Source organism: Ranitomeya imitator, chromosome 3, assembly GCF_032444005.1.
Source record: "Ranitomeya imitator isolate aRanImi1 chromosome 3, aRanImi1.pri, whole genome shotgun sequence".
Classification (NCBI taxonomy): domain Eukaryota; kingdom Metazoa; phylum Chordata; class Amphibia; order Anura; family Dendrobatidae; genus Ranitomeya; species Ranitomeya imitator.
Genome location: NC_091284.1, coordinates 770,944,181 through 770,966,927, shown reverse-complemented (window position 1 = coordinate 770,966,927; position 22,747 = coordinate 770,944,181). Strand labels below are relative to the sequence as shown.

Sequence of the window (22,747 nt, the reverse complement as noted above, 5' to 3'; positions counted from 1 at the left end):
AGTTTGTCCCGAGTACGCTGATACCCCATATGTGGGGGGGGACCACCGTTTGGGCGCATGGGAGAGCTCGGAAGGGAAGGAGCACTCTTTTGCTTTTTCAACGCAGAATTGGCTGGAATTGAGATCGGATGCCATGTCGCGTTTGGAGAGCCCCTGATGTGCCTAAACAGTGGAAACCCCCCAATTATAACTGAAACCCTTATCCAAACACACCCCTAACCCTAATCAAACAATAACCCTAACCACACCCCTAACCCTGACACACCCCTAACCTTAATCCCAACCCTATTCCCTACCGTAAGTATAATCCAAACCCTAAGGGTAAGTGTCCACGTTCAGGATGGCCGGCGGTTTGGACAGAATGGCAAAATCGCTCCGCCCCCTTTTGGGGACGCGATGATGCCGGATGTGTTCATTACACACATCCGGTATCATCGCACCCCGCACATAGGGCCCTGTGTGATACCTTACGTCGCCGCAAGGTAAACGGACATGCTGCGATCTAAAAAGATGCGCCGCATGTCCGGAATCGCAGGGCCGCCGGAGGCGTGTTACCACGCATGGTGGAGACGGGATTTCATTAAATCCCCTCCTCTATGCTGTAACAACTGGAGTTGCGTCTTTGACGCTGCGTCTCTATGCAGCGTCAAACACGCAGCGTTTCCTGAACGTGGAAACATACCCTAACTTTAGCCCCAACCCTAACTTTAGCCCCAATCCTAACTGTAGCCCCTAACCCTAATGGAAAAATGGAAATAAATACATTTTTTTAATTTTTCCCTAACTAAGGGGGGGAATGAAGGGGGGTTTGATTGACTATTTCTAGCGGGTTTTTTAGCGGATTTTTATGATTGGCAGCCGTCACACACTGAAAGACGCTTTTTATTGCAAAAAATATTTTTTGCGTTACCACATTTTGAGAGCTATAATTTTTCCGTATTTTGGTCCACAGTCATGTGAGGTCTTGTTTTTTGTGGACGAGTTAACTTTTTATTGGTAACATTTTCGGGCATGTAACTTTCTGGATCACTTTTTATTCCGATTTTTGTGAGGCAGAATGACCGAAAACCAGCTATTCATGAATTTTTTATATTTTTTTTTGGGGGGAGCGTTTATACCGTTCCACGTTTGGTAAAATGGATAAAGCCGTTTTATTCTTCGGGTCAGTGTGATTACAGCGATATCTCATTTATATCATTTTTTTTATGTTTTGGCGCTTTTATACGATAAAAACTATTTTATAGAAAAAATAATTATTTTTGCATCGCTTTATTCTGAGGACTATAACTTTATTTTTTCGTTGATGATGCTGTGTGGCGGCTCATTTTTTTGCGGGACATGATGACTTTTTCAGCGTCACCATGGTTTATATCCGTCTTTTAGATCGCGTGTTATTCCGCTTTTTGTTTGGCGGCATGATAATAAAGCGTTGTTTTTTGCCTCGTTTTTTTTTTTTTTTTTTTTTTTTTTTTACGGTGCTCACTGAAGGGGTTAACTAGTGGGACAGTTTTATACGTCGGGTCGTTAGACGCGGCGATACTAAATATGTGTACTTTTATTGTTTGTTTTTTTATTTAGATAAAGGAATGTATTTATTGGAACAATATATATTTTTTAATAATAATAAATAATCTTTATTTTTATATAGCGCTAACATATTCCGCAGCGCTTTACACACATTATCATTACTGTCCCCATTGGGGCTCACAATCTAAATTCCCTGTCAGTATGTCTTTGGAATGTGGGAGGAAACCGGAGTGCCCGGAGGAAACCCATGCAAACACGGAGAGAACATACAAACTCTTTGCAGATGTTGTCCTTAGTGGGGCTTGAACCCAGGACTCCAGCGCTGCAAGGCTGCTGTGCTAACCACTGCGCCACAGTGCTGCCCAAATATTTAGGAACTTTTTTTTTTTTTTTTTTTTTTACACATGCATTTTTTTTTTTTTTTAACTTTTCCTCAGGGGGGACATCACAGTAAAGTGACAGATCGCTGATCTGACACTTTGCAGAGCACTGTGTCAGATCAGCGATCTGACGTGCACAGCTCCAGGCTTTGCATGCGCCTGCTCTGAGCAGGCGCTTGTAAGCCACCTCCCTGCAGGACCCCGATGCAGCCCCGCGGCCATTTTGGATCCGGGCCTGCTTCAGGGAGGAAGGTAGGAGACCCTCGGAGCAACGCGATCACATCGCGTTGCTCTGAGGGTCTCAGGGAAGCATGCAGGGAGCCCCCTCCCTGCGCGATGCTTCCCTATTCTGCCGGAACACTGCAATCATGTTTGATCGCAGTGTGCCGGGGGTTAATGTGCCGGGGGCGGTCGAAACCGCTCCTGGCACATAGTGGCGGATGTCAGCTGCGATAGTCAGCTGACACTCGGCCGCGCTCCACCCGTGACCGCGGCTGATCGCGCTGGACGTACTATTCCGTCCTTGGGAAGTAAGGCCCACCCCACATGGACGGAATAGTACGTCCAATGACAGAAAGGGGTTAAAAATAATAATAATAATAAAAAAAGAATTGGTTCTATTCTCACCTTCCGCCATCCACCCATGCGCGCGATGCTGCCACCAGCTTCTGTTCCCAGTGATGCATTGCGAAATTACTGGGAACGGAAGCTGGCGGCAGCATCGAGCGCTTCGTGAAAGCTTTGGTGGACACCGGAGGGTGAGTATATAACTTTTTTTTTTTTTTTAAAGCAAGGATATGGTGCCCACGGTGCTTTATACTGCGTGGGCTGTGTTATTTATTGCTTGGCCTGTGTTATATACTACATGGGCTGTGTTATATACCACGTGGGCTGTGTTATATACTGCCTGGCTGATATATACTGCATGAGCTGTTATATACTATGTGGCCTGTGTTATATACTGCGTGGGCTGTGCTATATATTACGTGGGCTGTGCTATCCCGTATATTATGTGGGCTGTGCTATATGTTATGTGGGCTGTGCTATATATTATGTGGGCTGCTATATACTACGTGGCTGCTATATACTACGTGGCTGTGTTACGTGGGCTGTTATGATCCGGTGACCTAGGAGCTGCATGAGAACTTTCACTGGAGAAGGTGTCTACTATACTGACCGCAATCCTGAACTTAAGACCGCAACTAGAAGTAGCCGTGGAGTGTACCTAACACACCTAGACACCTCGACACAGCTGGAGGACTAAATACCCCTAAAGATGGAAATTGGAATACTATCTTGCCTCAGAGAAAATCCCCAAAGGATAGACAGCCCCCCACAAATATTAACGGTGAGTCGGAGAGGAAAGAACATAGGCAGAAAAACAGGATATAGCACAGGAGGCCACTCTAGCTAGATAAAACAGAATAGGACAGAGTTCTGTGCGGTGAGTATTAAAACCCTTCAAAACATACACAGCAGAATATACAAAAAAACTTCCTACATCTACTAAAAGATGTAGGAGCGTAAATCTGCAACTCCAGTGAATCCTACAATCAGAGCAGGAATAAAACTGAAACAAGCACACAGCAGTGTGCCACAGATACAAAAACCAAACACTTATCTTTGCTGAATTTGGCAGCAAGCAGGAGAAGCCAGAAAGTGATCCAACACTTCACAAGGAACATTGACAACTGGCAAGGGCTAAAGGATCCTGCACACCTAAATATCCCAGTCAGAATTGTAATCATCCGATACACCTGGCCAGGACTGCGAGTCAGAGACAACTGCATTCCCACCAACAACCACTGGAGGGAACCCAAGAGCAGAATTCACAACAGGCTGTGCTATATACTATGTGGCTGCTGTATACTACGTGGCTGTGTTATATACTACGTGGCTGTGTTATAGGCTATGTGCACACGTAGGAAATGTGGTGCAGAATTTTCTGCACTAAATCTGCAGGTGCATTTTTATGCGGTTTTAGTGCGTTTTTTGTGCGGAATTGATGCGGATTTTGTGCAGTTTTTGTGCAGATTTTACCACTGCAGATTTCTATTAATGGAGGGGTGCAGAAACGCTGCAGAACTGCACAAAAGAAGTGACATGCACTTATTTGAAATCTGCAGCGTTTCTGCGCAGATTTTTCTGCACCATGTACACAGCTTTTTTTTTCACATTGATTTACATTGTACTGTAAATCAATGCAGTTCAGCAGCGTTTCTGCTGCAAAAAAAAAATCGCAGAACTGTTCTAAATCTGCACTAAATCTGCATCGTGTGCACATACCCATATACTACGTGGCTGTGCCATATACTACGTGGCTGTGCTATATACTACTATACATATTCTAAAATACGTTAGAATTGGGCCACCATCTTGTGTATATATATTTATATATCGTATATACTCGAGTATAACCCGACCCCCCCTAATTTTGACACAAAAAACTGGGAAAACTCAATGACTCGAGTATAAGCCTAGGGTGGAAAATGCAGCAGTTACCGGTAAATGTCAAAAGTAAAAATAGATACCAATAAAAGTAAAATTAATTGAGACATCAGTAGGTTAAGTGTTTTTGAATATCCATATTGAATCAGGAGCCCCATATAATGCTCCATACAGTTCATGATGGGCCCCATTAAATGCTCCATATTAAAATATGCCCCATATATTCCTGCATAAACGGTAATAAGGGCTCCATAAGATGCTCCATACAGACACTTGCCCCTTATAGTGCTGCACAATCGTTATGGCCCCATACAGATCCTCCATACAGTCACTGCCTCTTATAGTGCTGCACAATCGTTATGGCCCCATACAGATGCTCCATACAGTCACTTGCCCCATATGCTGTGGCTGCGATTAAAAAAAACAATCACATACCTCTCCGTAGCTCAGGACCCCGGCACTTTTACCTGCCCCTCGTTCGGGTGCGGCTCCGTCCTCATCACTGTCGTTCAGCAGAGGGCGCGTACCGACAACGACACCGCGCCCTCTGACCTGAGCGTCACAGCCAGAGGACACTGATGACGGAGCCGCACCCGAATGAGGAGCAGGTAAATATCGTGCAGCGCTGCGCTCCCCCTCCCCGTATACTTACCTGCTCCTGGCGCGGTGCAGTCCCTGCTTCTCCTGGCGCTGCAGCTTCTTCCTGTACTGAGCGGTCACAGTTACCGCTCATTACAGTAATTAATATGCGACTCCACCCCTATGGGAGGTGGAGCCGCATATTCATTACTGTAATGAGCGGTACCATGTGACCGCTCAGTACAGGAAGATAATGCAGCACTGGAAGAAGCAGGCACCGCACCAGGAGTAGATGAGTATAATTAGATAGCCCCCGCTCCCCCTCCCCTGCCGACCCCTGCGTATGACTCGAGTATAAGCCGAGAGGGGGACTTTCAGCCCAAAAAAATGGGCTGAAAATCTCGGCTTATTCTCGCGGTATATATGATATACTTTCTATATTGGCACTTTAATGGATAAAGTAACAAATATAATGTATTAGAATGCCGTGTTTGTTTTACTTTTTGTTTTTGTGTTTTTAATCATAATATTTCTGTACTTTAATTTATCAGGTTGGAGACCACTGGCAATCGGATGCAATTCAGTTTCTTAGAGAACTTCTGAAGGAGAGACTAGTCACTGTCCATATTGTGGTATTTTTTCTTTAATCTTTTATAATAAGTTAAAAAAAGATCACATATGTCACCACTCGTAGCAATACTTCAGATAATGTGTTTTCCATGTCTGAGCATACAGCTATGCATTGTAGACAACTGTATCCTATTCAATGTCTAAGCAATTACAGACCACCATCTTACTATTCAGCAGATGTCTCTGAAGTCAAACCCCAACTGATCAAACACTGATAGACTACCCTAAGGAAAGTCCATCATTATTATAGTCCTGGAGAGCACTTTAACCCCTTTACCCCCCAAGGGTGGTTTGCACGTTATGGACCGGGCCAATTTTTACAATTCTGACCACTGTCCCTTTATGAGGTTATAACTCTTGAACGCTTCAACGGATCCCGGTGATTCTGACACTGTTTTCTCGTGACATATTGTACTTCATGATGGTGGTAAAATTTCTTTGATATTACCTGCATTTATTTGTGAAAAAAACGGAAATTTGGCGAAAATTTTGAAAATTTCGCAATTTTCCAACTTTGAATTTTTATGCAATTAAATCAAAGAGATATGTCACACACAATACTTAAAGGGACTCTGTCACCTGAATTTGGCGGGACTGGTTTTTGGTCATATGGGCGGAGTTTTCAGGTGTTTGATTCACCCTTTCCTTACCCGCTGGCTGCATGCTGGCTGCAATATTGGATTGAAGTTCATTCTCTGTCCTCCATAGTACACGCCTGCGCAAAGCAATCTTGCCTTGTGCAGGCGTGTACTATGGAGGACAGAGAATGAACTTCAATCCAATATTGCAGCCAGCATGCAGCCAGCGGGTAAGGAAAGGGTGAATCAAACACCCGAAAACTCCGCCCACATGACCCAAAACCAGTCTCGCCAAATTCAGGTGACAGGTTCCCTTTAATACGTAACATTTCCCACATGTCTACTTTACATCAGCACAATTTTGGAACCAAAATGTTTTTTTGTTAGGGAGTTATAAGGGTTAAAAGTTGCCAAGCAATTTCTCATTTTTACAACACCATTTTTTTTTAGGGACCACATCTCATTTGAAGTCATTTTGAGGAGTCTATATGATAGAAAATACCCAAGTGTGACACCATTCTAAAAACTGCACCCCTCAAGGTTCTCAAAACCACATTCAAGAAGTTTATTAACCCTTCAGGTGCTTCACAGGAATTTTTGGAATGTTTAAATAAAAATTTACATTTAACTTTTTTTCACAAAAAATTTACTTCAGCTCCAATTTGTTTTATTTTACCAAGGGTTACAGGGGAAAATGGACCCCAAACGTTGTTGTACAATTTGTCCTGAGTACGCCGATACCCCATATGTGGGGGTTAACCACTGTTTGGGCGCATGGGAGAGCTCGGAAGGGAAGGAGCGCCGTTTGACTTTTCAATGCAAAATTGACAGGAATTGAGATGGGACGCCATGTTGCGTTTGGAGAGCCACTGATGTGCCTAAACATTGAAACCTCCCACAAGTGACACCATTTTGGAAAGTAGACCCCCTAAGGAACTTATCTAGAGGTGTGGTGAGCACTTTTACCCACCAAGTGCTTTACAGAAGTTTATAATGCAGAACCGTAAAAATAAAAAATCATTTTTTTTTTCACAAACATTATCTTTTCGCCCCCAATTTTTTATTTTCCCAATGGTAAGAGAAGAAATTGGAACAAAAAAGTTGTTGTACAATTTGTCCTGAGTACGCTGATACCCCATATATGGGGGTAAACCACTGTTTGGGCACATGGGAGAGCTCGGAAGGGAAGGAGCGCCGTTTGACTTTTCAATGCAAAATTGACAGGAATTGAGATGGGACGCCATGTTGCGTTTGGAGAGCCACTGATGTGCCTAAACATTGAAACCCCCCACAAGTGACACCATTTTGAAAAGTAGACCCCCTAAGGAACTTATCTAGATGTGTGGTGAGCACTTTGACCCACCAAGAGCTTCACAGAAGTTTATAATGCAGAGCCGTAAAAATAAAACAAAAATTTTTTCCCACAAAAATTATTTTTTTAGCCCCCAGTTTTGTATTTTCCTGAGGGTAACAGGAGAAATTGGACCCCAAAAGTTGTTGTGCAATTTGTCCTGAGTGCGCTGATGCCCTATATGTGGGGGGAACCACCGTTTGGGCGCATGGGAGGACTCGGAAGGGAAGGAGCGCCATTTGGAATGCAGACTTAGATGGAATGGTCTGCAAGCATCACATTGCGTTTGCAGAGCCCCTAATGTACCTAAACAGTAGAAACCCCACACAAGTGACCCCATATTGGAAACTAGACCCCCCAAGGAACTTATCTAGATGTGTTGTGAGAACTGAACCCCCATGTGTTTCAACATAGTTTATAACGCAGAGCCGTGAAAATAAAAAATCTTTTTTTTTTTCCCACAAAAATTATTTTTTAGCCCCCAGTGTTGTATTTTCCCAAGGGTAACAGGAGAAATTGGACCCCAAAAGTTGTTGTCCAATTTGTCCTGAGTACGCTGATGCCCCATATGTTGGGGTAAACTCCTGTTTGGGCACACGGGAGAGCTCGGAAGAGAAGGAGCACTGTTTTACTTTTTCAACGCAGAATTGGCTGGAATTGAGATTGGACGCCATGTCGCGTTTGGAGAGCCCCTGATGTGCCTAAACAGTGGAAACCCCCCAATTATAACTGAAACCCTAATCCAAACACACCCCTAACCACACCTCTAACCCAGACACACCCCTAATCCTAATCCCAATCCTATTCCCAACCGCAAATGTAATCCAAACCCTAACTTTAGCCCCAACCCTAACTGTAGCCTTAACCCTAACTGTAGCCTTAACCCTAGCCCTAACCCTAACTGTAGCCTTAACCCTAGCCCTAAACCTAGCCCCAACCGTAGCCCTAACCCTAATGGGAAAATGGAAATAAATACATTTTTTTAATTTTTCCCTAACTAAGGTGGTGATGAAGGGGGGTTTGATTTACTTTTATAGCGGGTTTTCTAGCGGGTTTTTATGATTGGCAGCCGTCACACACTGAAAGACGCTTTTTATTGCAAAAAATATTTTTTGCGTTACCACATTTTGAGAGCTATAATTTTTCCATATTTGAGTCCACAGAGTCATGTGAGGTCTTGTTTTTTCCGTGACGAGTTGACGTTTTTATTGGTAACATTTTCGGGCACATGACATTTTTTGATCGCTTTTTATTTCGATTTTTGTGAGGCAGAATGACCAAAAACCAGCTATTCATGAATTTCTTTTGGGGGAGGCGTTTATACCGTTCCGCGTTTGGTAAAATTAATAAAGCAGTTTTATTCTTCGGGTCAGTACGATTACAGCGACACCTCATTTATATCATTTTTTTATGTTTTGGCGCTTTTATACGACAAAAACTATTTTATAGAAAAAATAATTATTTTTGCATCGCTTTATTCTGAGGACTATAACTTTTTTTATTTTTTTGCTGATGTTGCTGTATGGCGGCTCGTTTTTTTGCGGGACAAGATGACGCGTTCAGCGGTACCATGGTTATTTATATCCGTCTTTTTGATCGCGTGTTATTCCACTTTTTGTTCGGCGGTATGATAATAAAGCGTTGTTTTTTGCCTCTTTTTTTTTTTTTTTTTTTTTTTTTTCCTTACGGTGTTTACTGAAGGGGTTAACTAGTGGGACAGCTTTATAGGACTGGTCGTTACCGACGCGGCGATACTAAATATGTGTACTTTTATTGTTTTTGTTTTTTTTTTATTTAGATAAAGAAATGTATTTATGGGAATAATATTTTTTATTTTTATTATTTTTCATTATTTAGGTTTTTTTGTTGTTGTTGTTTTTTTTTTTTTTACACACTTGGAAATTTTTTTTTTTACTTTGTCCCAGGGGGGGGACAACACATCGTGTTGCTGCGGGGGTCTTAGGGAAGCCCGCAGGGAGCCCCCTTCCTGCGCGATGCTTCCCTGCACCGCCGGCACATCGCGATCATGTTTGATCGCGGTGTGCCGGGGGGTTAATGTGCCGGGGGCGGTCCGTGACCTCTCCTGGCACATAGTGCCGGATGTCAGCTGCGATAAGCAGCTGACACCTGGCCGCGATCGGCCGCACTTCCCCCGTGAGCGCGGGTGACGCGCTGGACGTACTATTCCATCCTTGGGAAGTAGGGCCCACCCCACATGGACGGAATAGTACGTCCAATGGCAGAAAGGGGTTAATTCCAAATGTGACCCAACCCATCATCTGTGCCATAAAAAAGTGTACAAAGAAAGGTCAGCAGAGCATATACATGGGTCTTAAAGTGCAACCTTGTTTTCATTTTTATTTCATAAATCAAGAACTCATAAAGAGAAGCAACTTTGTTTATAAATATATATTTAAATATATCTTATCAACAAAATCTGTTTCTTTATCCTCCAGGTGTAATTTGTTCTGAAAATTCACGATTTACTGGTAAAATCTGTATTCAGTGGATGCATACTTTCTCATTACTGATGAGTTGCTACTACATGTTGATTCTATGATAGTAGTAAAATTAAACCAAAATGACAAACCAATAAAATATGCAACACATATGCAATTTCTCAACACCTGTAGAGCGGGACAAGTGATAGAAGACACAATAGCCAATTGTTAAATATGCTTATTTCGCACATTTATTTAATCAGGACTTTACCAGGTGCATTACTTTTAAAGAAAAAAATGTCATGATATTCTCGTAAAAAAGTAGTGGTTTATTAAATTGTCCACAGAAAAACCACATTGCAGCAAAACATAAAAATAGATGAAATAGTTACGAACAGATTGTCCATTTGTAAATATTAGCACTTGTTACTCATCTTTCCCAAAGTTCTGAATGGTAAAAGCCGTCTTTCTGTGTTAAATCTGAAGTCGTCATGGCTACCAGCTGTTCCTTCCTTGTATGACTTGTCTGATGTCCATGGAGAATGATGGTGAAGGCAGGAGGTGACAGCCCCCACGAGACAAGCCCCTGCACCCTCCTAAGAGACGTTATTTATATGTCCCACAGATCACGTGTTCCCTTTATACAGGTCCTTCTCAAAAAATTAGCATATAGTGTTAAATTTCATTATTTACCATAATGTAATGATTACAATTAAACTTTCATATATTATAGATTCATTATCCACCAACTGAAATTTGTCAGGTCTTTTATTGTTTTAATACTGATGATTTTGGCATACAACTCCTGATAACCCAAAAAACCTGTCTCAATAAATTAGCATATTTCACCCATCCAATCAAATAAAAGTGTTTTTTAATAACAAACAAAAAAAACATCAAATAATAATGTTCAGTTATGCACTCAATACTTGGTCGGGAATCCTTTGGCAGAAATGACTGCTTCAATGCGGCGTGGCATGGAGGCAATCAGCCTGTGACACTGCTGAGATGTTATGGAGGCCCAGGATGCTTCAATAGCGGCCTTAAGCTCAACCAGAGTGTTGGGTCTTGCGTCTCTCAACTTTCTCTTCACAATATCCCACAGATTCTCTATGGGGTTCAGGTCAGGAGAGTTGGCAGGCCAATTGAGCACAGTAATACCATGGTCAGTAAACCATTTACCAGTGGTTTTGGCACTGTGAGCAGGTGCCAGGTCGTGCTGAAAAAATGAAATCTTCATCACCATAAAGCATTGACCCTGTTCTTGATGAAACACAGTGGACCAACACCAGCAGCTGACATGGCACCCCACACCATCACTGACTGTGGGTACTTGACACTGGACTTCAGGCATTTTGGCATTTCCTTCTCCCCAGTCTTCCTCCAGACTCTGGCACCTTGATTTCCGAATGACATGCAAAATTTGCTTTCATCAGAAAAAAGTACTTGGGACCACTTAGCAACAGTCCAGTGCTGCTTCTCTGTAGCCCAGGTCAGGCGCCTCTGCCGCTGTTTATGGTTCAAAAGTGGCTTTACCTGGGGAATGCGGCACCTGTAGCCCATTTCCTGCACACGCCTGTGCACGGTGGCTCTGGATGTTTCCACACCAGACTCAGTCCACTGCTTCCTCAGGTTCCCCAAGGTCTGGAATCGGTCCTTCTCCACAATCTTCCTCAGGGTCCGGTCTCCTCTTTTCGTTGTACAGCGTTTTCTGCCACATTGTTTCCTTCCAACAGACTTACCATTGAGGTGCCTTGATACAGCACTCTGGGAACAGCCTATTTGTTGAGAAATTTCTTTCTGGGTCTTACCCTCTTGCTTGAGGGTGTCAATGATGGCCTTCTTGACATCTGTCAGGTCGCTAGTCTTACCCATGATGGGGGTTTTGAGTAATGAACCCGGCAGGGAGTTTATATAAGCCTCAGGTATCTTTTGCATGTGTTTAGAGTTAATTAGTTGATTCAGAAGATTAGGGTAATAGGTCGTTTAGAGAACCTTTTCTTGATATGCTAATTTATTGAGACAGGTTTTTTGGGTTATCAGGAGTTGTATGCCAAAATCATCAGTATTAAAACAATAAAAGACCTGACAAATTTCAGTTGGTGGATAATGAATCTATAATATATGAAAGTTTAATTGTAATCATTACATTATGGTAAATAATGAAATTTAACACTATATGCTAATTTTTTGAGAAGGACCTGTATATGGTGTTGACTTATACTCTGAGCTACATACACATAAATAGCTTCTGTAATGTCAACAAGAAGCAATGTGCTCAGTAACATAGTAACATAGTAACATAGTTAGTAAGGCCGAAAAAAGACATTTGTCCATCCAGTTCAGCCTATATTCCATCATAATAAATCCCCAGATCTACGTCCTTCTACAGAACCTAATTGTATGATACAATATTGTTCTGCTCCAGGAAGACATCCAGGCCTCTCTTGAACCCCTCGACTGAGTTCGCCATCACCACCTCCTCAGGCAAGCAATTCCAGATTCTCACTGCCCTAACAGTAAAGAATCCTCTTCTATGTTGGTGGAAAAACCTTCTCTCCTCCAGACGCAAAGAATGCCCCCTTGTGCCCGTCACCTTCCTTGGTATAAACAGATCCTCAGCGAGATATTTGTATTGTCCCCTTATATACTTATACATGGTTATTAGATCGCCCCTCAGTCGTCTTTTTTCTAGACTAAATAATCCTAATTTCGCTAATCTATCTGGGTATTGTAGTTCTCCCATCCCCTTTATTAATTTTGTTGCCCTCCTTTGTACTCTCTCTAGTTCCATTATATCCTTCCTGAGCACCGGTGCCCAAAACTGGACACAGTACTCCATGTGCGGTCTAACTAGGGATTTGTACAGAGGCAGTATAATGCTCTCATCATGTGTATCCAGACCTCTTTTAATGCACCCCATGATCCTGTTTGCCTTGGCAGCTGCTGCCTGGCACTGGCTGCTCCAGGTAAGTTTATCATTAACTAGGATCCCCAAGTCCTTCTCCCTGTCAGATTTACCCAGTGGTTTCCCATTCAGTGTGTAATGGTGACATTGATTCCTTCTTCCCATGTGTATAACCTTACATTTATCATTGTTAAACCTCATCTGCCACCTCTCAGCCCAAGTTTCCAACTTATCCAGATCCATCTGTAGCAGAATACTATCTTCTCTTGTATTAACTGCTTTACATAGTTTTGTATCATCTGCAAATATCGATATTTTACTGTGTAAACCTTCTACCAGATCATTAATGAATATGTTGAAGAGAACAGGTCCCAATACTGACCCCTGCGGTACCCCACTGGTCACAGCGACCCAGTTAGAGACTATACCATTTATAACCACCCTCTGCTTTCTATCACTAAGCCAGTTACTAACCCATTTACACACATTTTCCCCCAGACCAAGCATTCTCATTTTGTGTACCAACCTCTTGTGCGGCACGGTATCAAACGCTTTGGAAAAATCGAGATATACCATGTCCAATGACTCACCGTGGTCCAGCCTATAGCTTACCTCTTCATAAAAACTAATTAGATTGGTTTGACAGGAGCAATTTCTCATAAACCCATGCTGATATGGAGTTAAACAGTTATTCTCATTGAGATAATCCAGAATAACATCCCTCAGAAACCCTTCAAATATTTTACCAACAATAGAGGTTAGACTTACTGGCCTATAATTTCCAGGTTCACTTTTAGAGCCCTTTTTGAATATTGGCACCACATTTGCTATGCGCCAATCCTGCGGAACAGACCCTGTCGCTATAGAGTCCCTAAAAATAAGAAATAATGGTTTATCTATTACATTACTTAGTTCTCTTAGTACTCGTGGGTGTATGCCATCCGGACCCGGAGATTTATCTATTTTAATCTTATTTAGCCGGTTTCGCACCTCTTCTTGGGTTAGATTGGTGACCCTTAATATAGGGTTTTCATTGTTTCTTGGGATTTCACCTAGCATTTCATTTTCCACCGTGAATACCGTGGAGAAGAAGGTGTTTAATATGTTAGCTTTTTCCTCGTCATCTACAACCATTCTTTCCTCACTATTTTTTAAGGGGCCTACATTTTCAGTTTTTATTCTTTTACTATTGATATAGTTGAAGAACAGTTTGGGATTAGTTTTACTCTCCTTAGCAATGTGCTTCTCTGTTTCCTTTTTGGCAGCTTTAATTAGTTTTTTAGATAAAGTATTTTTCTCCCTATAGTTTTTTTAGAGCTTCAATGGTGCCATCCTGCTTTAGTAGTGCAAATGCTTTCTTTTTACTGTTAATTGCCTGTCTTACTTCTTTGTTTAGCCACATTGGGTTTTTCCTATTTCTAGTCCTTTTATTCCCACAAGGTATAAACCGCTTACACTGCCTATTTAGGATGTTCTTAAACATTTCCCATTTGTTATCTGTATTCTTATTTCTGAGGATATTGTCCCAGTCTACCAGATTAAGGGCATCTCTAAGCTGGTCAAACTTTGCCTTCCTAAAGTTCAGTGTTTTTGTGACTCCCTGACAAGTCCCCCTAGTGATAGACAGGTGAAACTGTACAATATTGTGGTCGCTATTTCCTAGAATTGAGAATAAGAATAATTCAATTAATTAATATTTAACACCAATATAATTTTTACCGTGCAAGAGGGACTATAGTTGGCACAAAATCAATAGTTTGTTTATAGCTCTTTAAAACAGAACCAGCAAGCAGCAAGCCTGCTTATGTTTGGATGTAATAAGGTCCTCTTTCTCCTTGTTTCAGAATCACATTTCGGCTGTAGTGTAGGATGTGGCTAGCTGCACCACAATATAAAAAAGAAAAATTCTCAAATGGTTCGTGTCTAATTCAAAGTTGTTGTTGGTTTTGGTTGTTGTCTGATGTGGGTTTCAGAGAATTTGAACTTGTATGGAAGTTTCAATAATATGTCCGTGCAAAGCTGACTGTCAACTGCAAATGTCAGCAGATTGAAAGATCTTACCAGTGCTGGTTCGATACACCATTGACAAAAATGGCATCTACTCTTGTCGACGGAATCTCTGCGCAAAGCCGACATTCGGCCTCAAATATCAGGACATTATTGGATCATATAATCATAACAATGCTAATTTGATGTAGTACAAACTAAAATGCCATCAACTTCTCTGCCAGTCAAGGATTGACAAGTCCGCTTTAACCCAGTCAGGACAACCCTCCACGATACAGGGTAACACCTGTTAGTCTTTGCAGATTAGATGCCAGGTGAAATAATTTCCTGTTTAGCACCTTTTTATGTGCAATTGGAATCGGTAGTAAAATTAAAAAATGGATCAAATTATATCAAAATCAGCTACGTTGATCAGAATGAATGGAAATCATATTGAGTGCACATAATGCAAATTGCCCTTCGAGTGAAATCCATTCTCTTCTATGCCTTTCGAACTACAAATTAATAAGATTTGCTTTACAAGCACTCTAGAAATCAATACAGCACAACTTTGTGTGGTGTACTCAGGACTTCTGGTTTAATAGCACATGTAAGCTGCTTACATAGTGTCACATACAAAGGAAGGAAAAGTTCCCTCCGAACTATGAGTCAATTGGAACTTAATGGGCATGAATAGAAATTTGAAACTTCCCTGCCAATCAATGTTATTTGATTGCCATGACAAAGGTTGCAAGAGGAGATGGATGGGGTGTGGTTTGCGGGGGACAGGAGTGGACATGCTTTTGCATAGCTCCTGAAAATCCCCTATTTTCAGCTACCTAAAGCATACTTAATTGTGTAATACCTGGTCATAAAACCTGTGAGATTATGCCTGGACTGGGTTATAAGAAGAAAAAAGGCCATTCATCCAAGAAAATTCCTTTATTGAAATGGAGGGACACCGTGAGGAGATCTAATGGAGGCCTGCTTTCTTCTGATGTAAAGGTGAATAAGCCTTTACCTCATAATATGGATCCCGTGCCAAAACCCGACGGAGTTGCGGCTTTATGGTGCTCAGATCGCCCGTCGGTCATCAGCTGTAAACCTCCCTGCACTTACCGAGGCTTCATTATCAGCTGACAGTGTCCTGAGGAGAAGCCGGGTGGACGCGAGAGATCCTGAAACAATGACGCAGCAGAAAAAAGAAAATGGTGACGCGGCTGAGATTCCCGCCCTTTCAGAAGCGCCGATGCCAGCTGACAAGATGCGCCGAGGGATCGCATTGTTTTCCGGGGCTGCAGCTCAACCGAGGGGAGAGGTAATTAAAGCGACGAAGATTCCCGCTCCTATCCAGACTCTGGTGCAGGCTGCCAGTTATAAGAAGCGCAGAGAGACCACAGTGATCACTGCAGCCATGACGCAACAAACAGGAACAGATGGTGAGCCACTGTCTTCAAAGCTGCATGGCCTCGGCAGTGTTTACGCGGCTCTCCAGATCCCAGGGGGACTGAGATATGATGCGCCAGTGTTTATACCAAGGGTAAATGGCAGTATAAGAGGATGGGCATTGAATGCAGAGAGGAAGGATGAGGGGAGTGTCTTAGAGTTACAAAATCAGTCAGTGACACCCCTTCATGACCAGGCAGAAAGTGAAGCTTTCAGAGAGCAAATATCCTACAGAGACATTGAGAGGAAAACACTCTCAAATGCATCAAACAAAATAAAGGAGAGTAAAGTCCAAAGAAATGGCCTTACTGATCAATCATCAGTAACAATAAGTAAAATACCAGTACTTAAAAGCAAAAAACCACTTAATCAATCAACTAATATATTGAGAAGTAACACCATTAAAGGGCACATGTATAATTTACAGTCAAATGAGGCCAAGCTTTTATCTGATGGGAAACATGTGGGTCTGCATCTGAAATTTTTACCTGAAGAGAGTACCCCTTCTACATTGTGTTCCAAATTATTATGCAAATAATATTTCCTCATATTTTCTCTAAATTACCTATCTGAATTGTAGTCATTGTTATTTTCCAGTCATCTACTATTCTAGTATAATTGCAATGTTTTGGAACAAACTGCCTATGAAAACAGTATTTTTTAAAAAAAAAATAAACACTCAAAATGCATGTTCCAAATTATTATGCACAGCAGAGTTTTCAACCTTTATTTAATTTTGAACAAAAAAATGGTCAATTGTGAAGTTATAAGCATTATCAGCTTATTACAAAATGAAATCAAACAGTTTTCAAGTGAAAACTTTATTCTAGGTGATGTTACATTTGCACATAGGATCCCTTGTTCGAAAGAAGCTTCTGAACTCTCTCGTCCATTGAATTTGTCAGTTTTTGGATGGTTTCTGCTTCAATTGTTTTGCATGTTGACAGAATACCCTCCCAGAGCTGTTGCTTAGATGTGAACTGCCTCCCGCCATCTTAGACACTCCTTTTGATGAGGTTTTCAATGGGGTTGAGGTCAGGGGAAGATGGTGGCCACACCATAAGTTTGTCGTCTTTTATGCCCATAGCAGCCAGAGATGCAGATGTTTTTGCAGCATGAGATGGTGCATTATCATGCATGAAAATGATCTTGCTGCAGAAAGTACGGTTCTTCCTCTTGAACCATGGCAGGAAGTGTTTTTAGAAACTCCACATAGATTATGGAGTTCATCTTTACCCCTTCAGGGATCATAAAGGGGCTGACAATCTCTCTCCCCATGATTCCAGCCCAAAACATTACTTCACCTCCTCCTTGTTTGGCGCCTTAGCCGAGTTTTCATGGGGTGTCCATCAACCAGCCATCCTCCACTCCATCCATCTGGACCATCGAGCGTTGCATGGCACTCATCGGTGAGAAAAACAGTTTGGATGTCAGTCTTCATGTATCGTTTGGCCCACTGGAGCCATTTCTGCTTGTGTGCAGATAGATGGATAGAGGTGGTCGACAGGATGGCTTACGCACAGCTGCAAACCTGTGAAAGACGCTGCATCTTGTTGTTCTGTTGACGTTGGAGGCACCAGCATCTTCAAAAACTTGTCTGCTGCTATGACAAGGCATTTTTGCAGCTGCTCTTTTAACCTTACGCAATTGCCTGTTGGAAAGAGTCCTCAATTTTTCCTTATGAGCACGCACACGTGTGTGCTGGGAATCACCTACATACTTCTTGATTGTGCGATGATTACGATGAAGTGTCTTGGCAGTGTTGATTGTAGGCATGCCTTGACCTAACTACTCCACATTTTGTTACTTCTCAGCAGCTGACACATCCTTTTTCTTTCCCGTTTTGGCCAAAAATGTAGGCTGCCTAATAATGTGGAACAGCCTTCTTAAGTAGTCTTGCCTTTATTTGGACACACCTGCCAAACTAATTTCCACAGGTATCTGCAATTTCCTTCAGTGATATAAAGAGCCCTGACACACATCATTATCAATGAGTTTAAATGACAAACAAAAAAATTCTAACCTTATCACTCCTAAACTTTGTGCATAATAATTTGGAACACAGTGTAAATCCACACATACTACTCGAGACTACAATCTGGCGGAAATTAAAGGGGAGTTTCCTAATGTAACGCCTTACTCTGCTAAATTTGTTAAGGAAACAACAAATATCTTCTTCACAGTCAATTGTTTCTTCTCACAAAGATATAGAAAACAAATCTGATCAATCAGATGAATCCCTCGACTCATCGGGACAGTTGGAGAATGGTCACTCTGAGGAGTTTTATAACGATACAGATTCTTTTGGTTATAGAGGTAACTATTTTTCTGATGACCTTGTTTACGATGACATTTTTTTCTTCATGTTCATATTCTTCTTCAGAACATACAACCAGTTGTGAAAATTCTGAAATTTTTGAAAAATGTAAACAAAAAAACTAAATCAGTCAAACTAAATCAGAGAAAATTACAAGGGCAATGTAATTACAATAATTCATTGATAAATGATATTCAAGCAACCCGTGAAAACCCAACAGAAAAATTTATGATCAACATATGTGAGGCCCTCCTAGTTTCAGTAGATATTTCAGGAAAAAATACTAATAATGACGATAGCACAAAAATATCGTCTGAAATCTAAATGGAATCTGATGATGCTGTACACTTAAACAAAGTCAAAGCTTCCGAGAGTTTTATCAGAGCGCTTCAAAGATACGTTATCGCGCATAGCGGATGTCTCATTTTCAAAATCTTATGGGGCTTCTGATGGCTCCTTATGTAATTCAAAGATTCAAAATTCAAGAGTCCTCGTATCCTACTAAAGATCAGAACATTACAGTCATGGCCAAAAGTTTTGAGAATGAGACAAATATTAATTTTTCCTTTGTCTACTGCTTCATTTTTTCTAATGGCAATTTGCATATGCTCCTGAATGTCAGAGTGATCAGCTTAACAGCAATTACTGTACTTGCAAAGTCAATATTTGCCCAGAAAATGAACTTTAACCCCCAAAACACATTTCAACATTATTGCAGTCCTGCCTTAAAAGGAGCACCTAACATCGTTTTAGTGATTGATCCATTAACACAGGTGTGGGTGTTGATGAAGACAGGGCTGGCGATCAATCAGTCATGATTAAGTAAGAATGACATCACTGGACACTTTAAAAAGAGGCTGGTACTTGGTATCATTGTTTCTCTTCAGTTAACCATGGTTATCTCTAAAGAAACACGTGCAGCCATCATTGCACTGCACAAAAATGACCTAACAGGGAAGAGTATCGCAGCTACAAAGATTGCACCTCAGTCAACAATCTATCGCATCATCAAGAACTTCAAGGAGAGAGCTTCCATTGTTGTCAAAAAGGCTCCAAGGCGCCCAAGAAAGACCAGCAAGCGCCAGGACCGTATCTTAAAACTGTTTCAGCTGCGGGATCAGACTACCAGCAGTGCCGAGCTTGCTCAGGAATGGCAGCAGGCTGGAGTGAGTGCTTCTGCACGCACTGTGAGGCGGAGACTCTTTGAGCAAGGCCTGGTTTCAAGGAGGGCAGCAAAGAAGCCACTTCTCTCCAGAAAAAACATCAGGGACCGACTGATATTCTGCAAAAGGTACAGGGAGTGGACTGCTAAGGACTGGGGCAAAGTAATTTCCTCTGATGAATCCCCTTTTCGATTGTTTGGGACATCTGGAAAACAGCTTATTCGGAGAAGAAGAGGTGAGCGCTACCACCAGTCTTGTCTCATGCCAACTGTAAAGCATCCTGAAACCATTAATGTGTGTTATTGCTTCTCAGCCAAGGGAATCGGCTCACTCACAGTCTCGCCTAAAAACACAGCCACGAATAAAGAATAGTCCAAGAATGTCCTCCAAGAGCAACTTCTCCCAACCATCCAAGAGCAGTTTGGCGCTCAGCAATGCCTTTTCCAACATGATGGAGCACCTTGCCATAAAGCAAAGATGATAACTAAATGGCTCATGGAACAAAACATAGAGATTTTGGGTCCATGGCCTGGAAACTCCCCAGATCTTAATCCCATTGAGAACTTGTGGTCAATCATCAAGAGACAGGTGGACAAACAAAAACCAACAAATTCTGGCAAAATGCAAGCATTGATTATGCAAGAATGGACTGCTATCAGTCAGGATTTGGTCCAGAAGTTGATTGAGAGCATGCCAGGGAGAATTGCAGAGGTCTTGAAGAAGGGTCAACACTGCAAATATTGACTTGCTGCATTAACTCATTCTAATTGTCAATATAACCTATTGGTACTCATAATATGATTGCAATTACATTTCTGTATGTGATATAAACATCAGACAAACACTAATAAAAACCAGAGGGCAGCAGATCATGTGAAAATATAATTTTGGTGTCATTCTCAAAACTTCTGGCCATGACTGTACTACAATCTCAGATTCATTGAAAAATATTCAAAAAGATATTACTTCCTTCAGAAAAGTCTAACTAATCTTGAAGACTTTAAATGGAAAAACAATGTGAAGATCAGAGGGATTCCAAAAACGGTCCAGTTTTTCCAGTTAAGGGATTACATCTCTTCCTTAGTTTCTCATTTAATTCTTAACGCCCATGGGAAAAACTTAATTGAGAAGGTCTTTAGAATTCGCAGGCAGTCTACTCTTCCGTCTGATGTTGCTACTGATGTTATCATCTTTTTACCCCAACTGGGTCAGAAATACACTACTCGGTATTTCAAGAGGCAAGATTCCTCTCTTCTCCGTTTAGTCATTTAACCGTTTTTAAAGACCTGTCTAAGGAAACCTTGCATAAACGGAAATTATTTCAATCCACTACTCGTGAGCTTCAAATGGCCAGAATACCTTACAATTGGACTCTGTTCTCTATGCTACAAATTAAATTTGCATCTAAATTGATTAATATTTCTTCTCCTGCGGAGGGAGCTGATTTCCTGAAACGTGCTGGTATAAAATCATCCATGGGTTCTCCTGGACTCCTTTCTATGTCCAAATCAAACTTTCATCCCAAGTGAAATAGTTCTACAATCAACATTTTACTGAAAATTGTAACTAAATTATCCAAAGACCCGGAAAAACTGTTTTCCACTTATTCCTCAATTGTAGCTTGTAAATGAACCGTACTTTGCCCCCACAAAGTCCTAGGGTCACCTTAGGTGATTCAAGACCGGACAGGCCCTTATATACATCATACTTACTTTTTTGTTATTAAGAAGCGACAGTTGTATTAGGTTTATTATTGAGCTACATTTAGGCTATGTGCACACATTCAGGATTTCTCGCAGAAAATTCCTGAGAAAAACCTGAAATTTTCTGCAAGAAATCTGCATGCGTTTTTGCCGCGTTTTTGATGCATTTTTTGTGCGTTTTTGATGCGTTTTTTTTCCGGACATTTCCCAATGCATTTTGTAGTGGGAAATCCGCAAAAAAAAAAATGTAAAATTATTGAACATGCTGCGTTTTTTACCGCGATGCGTTTTTTTCGCTGAAAAAAACGCATCATGTGCGCAAAACATCCAGAATTCATTCTAAATGATGGGATGCTTATTGTATGCGGTTTTATAGCATTTTTATCAGGGAAAAAGGTGAAAAAAACACGAAAAAAACAGCAACGTGTGCTTACAGCCTGAATCTGAGTAAGCTACAGTAGTATATGTATGCCTGTCTTTTCCTTTTGTCCCTTCCACCCTGTTTTCCCTTACCCTTTACCCTTCACCTCTATTAAATTTATAAAATCAATAAAAATTATTTGAAAAACAAGAGGAGATGGATACCGCCTTCACCAAATGGAAAACAGTGTCGAAAGCTGCAGAAAGGTCGAGAAAAATGAGCAGAGTGTGGTCACTTTTACAATGAACTTGGGGCACAACTTGGCTGATGGAACCTTCAACTTAATGTTTCTTGTGGAGAGCCAAACTTTGTCCCCAACCTAAAACACAGGACCTGGCGTTCTTTTCTGTCAGCAAAAAATTTATATCTCCCTTGAGACCTGGAGATATTCCGCTGGACCTCCGCCCACGTATTCTTTAATCGCTGAACAGAACCCTCAGCCCCGGGACACCCAGAATCCAAACGAGAAAACTCGCCGAAATGTGGAATAAATCCATAATTGGTCATGAAAGGAGACATACCGGTAGCTTGGCTCGCCCGACTATTGAAGGCGAACTCCGCCAACAGCAGTACATCACACCAGTCATTGTGTCGCGGAAGTCAGACATCTGAGGATCTGTTCCAGAGACTGATTAGTGCGTTCTGTCTGACCATTGCTCTCTGGGTGGTATGCAGATGAAAAAAATAGAGAAATCCCCAATTTCTTACAGAAAGCACGCCAAAGCTTTGCCACAAATTGCACCCCACTATTAGACACCACATTCAGGGGTACCCCATGCAACCGGATCACATGCTTCACAAACAATCTGAACAAAGTCTCAGCTGAGGGTAGTGCGGTCAAGGGTACAAAATTAGCCTGCTTCGAGAAC

General features: G+C 41.6%; 1 protein-coding gene across 1 annotated transcript in view; it reads left to right on the top strand.

Moving 5' to 3' along the window:
• Positions 1 to 22,747, top strand: part of RNF17 (ring finger protein 17) — a 341,311-nt gene that overhangs the window by 248,531 nt on the left and 70,033 nt on the right. Inside the window, exon 23 of the mRNA XM_069759912.1 lies at positions 5,486 to 5,566. Within this exon, the coding sequence (XP_069616013.1) occupies positions 5,486 to 5,566 (81 nt within the window). The remainder of the gene's footprint in view (positions 1 to 5,485; positions 5,567 to 22,747) is intronic.